The 1,836-nt window shown below is 41.1% G+C and overlaps 1 protein-coding gene across 1 annotated transcript in view; it reads left to right on the plus strand.

The window, feature by feature from the left end:
• Positions 1–849: 849 nt before the first annotated feature.
• The window catches only part of LOC101298465 (probable pectinesterase/pectinesterase inhibitor 46-like), a 1,682-nt gene continuing 695 nt past the window's right edge, over positions 850–1,836 (plus strand). Inside the window, exon 1 of the mRNA XM_004308133.1 lies at positions 850–1,830. Coding sequence (XP_004308181.1) covers positions 850–1,830 — 981 coding nt within the window. The remainder of the gene's footprint in view (positions 1,831–1,836) is intronic.

A 1,836-nucleotide genomic window follows, 5' to 3' on the forward strand; every position in this document is an offset into this window, starting at 1 on the left:
GAGAGAGAGAGATGTCAGAGGTCCAATGACAGAATATTAGACGAGAGAATAGAGGGAGATATTAGAAGAGGGTAATTTGGTCTAGAAAAACACTAAAAGTCAAAAATTTGTTAGTGGGTTGATGAGAATTTTAGAATTTGTTTTTGTTAGTGGGAAAAACTCTCCAAATTTAGGGCTAGTGGGAATTTTCCCTTTAATTTTCACGGTATGTGTGTGTTTTATGAATAAAAATATTATGTACATTTTTTTTTACTAAAACTTTTTATTTTTATTTTTTTATAAATAACTCACACACGTTTACATGTATCAATAACATTTGAACTCATGAACTCAATATTAAGGTCACAGCTCAGCAACAAAAATATTATGTATATAGTACATACTAAGCAAGACCTTTATATTGAAAATAGGATATACTTCGAAAGGAAAAATCACCAGATATGTTAAGATATTTGCTAGTTTCATTTGTACTTGTAATAAAAGTGATTATGGTGGACACACCCTATCATTTTGGATGTAGCTTTGTGGGTGGGATATCTAACATTATTCATTAGTTGGATGTTCTTGTTACATGCAAGCGCTTGTTATAAGAGAAGGTGTGTTGTTGTTACTTGTTAGTCTGTAATATATTCAGGCGTTCCAACATGTGCAGCACTCCAGCAGTTAGAATTAAGTTGATAGAATAGTGCAATGCACGTAGTACTACCGCGTCTGCCTACCAACACACCTATGTTATTCATGCATGTATGCTTCCTGTTGCTTTTATATAAAAACACAAACACCCCACCAGCCATATTATGCAATCCATAAACAGAAAGAAGTAGAGATACACAGGAGCAGGAAACAAGTATGTCTTCCTTCAAAGCTTATGGCAAAGTCAGTGAATCCGACCAAGCCAAGCTCGACGCTCGTCGCAAGACTTGCAAGAGAGTCGCCATCATATCCATTTCCTCCATAGTTCTTGTCTGTGTCGTCGTCGCCGCCGTGGTTGGAACCGCTACTCATAACTCCAAAAAAGGTGACGACAGTGGCAAAGGGACGCTTTCCGCATCCGTCAAAGCCGTTTGTGACGTGACACTGTACCAGGACTCGTGTTATTCTAGTCTTGGTCCTGTTGTCAACACCAGCAATTTTAAGCCTGAGGATCTCTTCAAGTTGTCGATTCAAGTGGCGATTGCGGAACTATCCAAAGCCGCCGCTCAAATTTCGGATCAAGGGCTCTTCAATGGTACTGTCACGGACAAATTGTCAGTGGAAGCTTTGAAAAACTGTGGAGAGCTTCTTGGTCTTGCCTTGGATCATCTCAACGAGTCGTTGTCTGGGGATGGTTCCTTGCTTGAAGTGGTTGAAGATCTCAAAACATGGTTGAGCTCTGCAGGAACTTACCAGCAGTCATGTGTAGATGGGTTTGATGATGCAAAAGGAGAGCTCAAGGATACAATTGAAAAGTATCTCAAGACTTCTACTGAGCTAACTAGTAACAGCCTTGCCATTGTCTCTTGGATATCGAAAGTAGCTAACTCTGTGAAGCTAAGGCGGTTGCTGAGTCAAGACGGTACCGCGACTAGCCATGGCATCCCCGAGTGGCTGCACCAGACAGACCGGAGGCTAATTGAAAGTTCTGATTTGAGGAAGAAGGCCAGCATTGTTGTGGCGAAAGATGGGAGTGGTAAGTACAAGACAATAGGTGATGCACTCAAGGCTGTGCCGGACAAAAGCAAGAAGAGAACAGTCATCTACGTGAAGAAGGGGGTTTATTTCGAGAATGTTCGAGTCGAGAAATCCAAGTGGAATGTTGTAGTGGTGGGCGATGGAATGACTGCAACGATTGTGTCT

Source organism: Fragaria vesca, linkage group LG7 (assembly GCF_000184155.1).
Source record: "Fragaria vesca subsp. vesca linkage group LG7, FraVesHawaii_1.0, whole genome shotgun sequence".
NCBI lineage: Eukaryota > Viridiplantae > Streptophyta > Magnoliopsida > Rosales > Rosaceae > Fragaria > Fragaria vesca.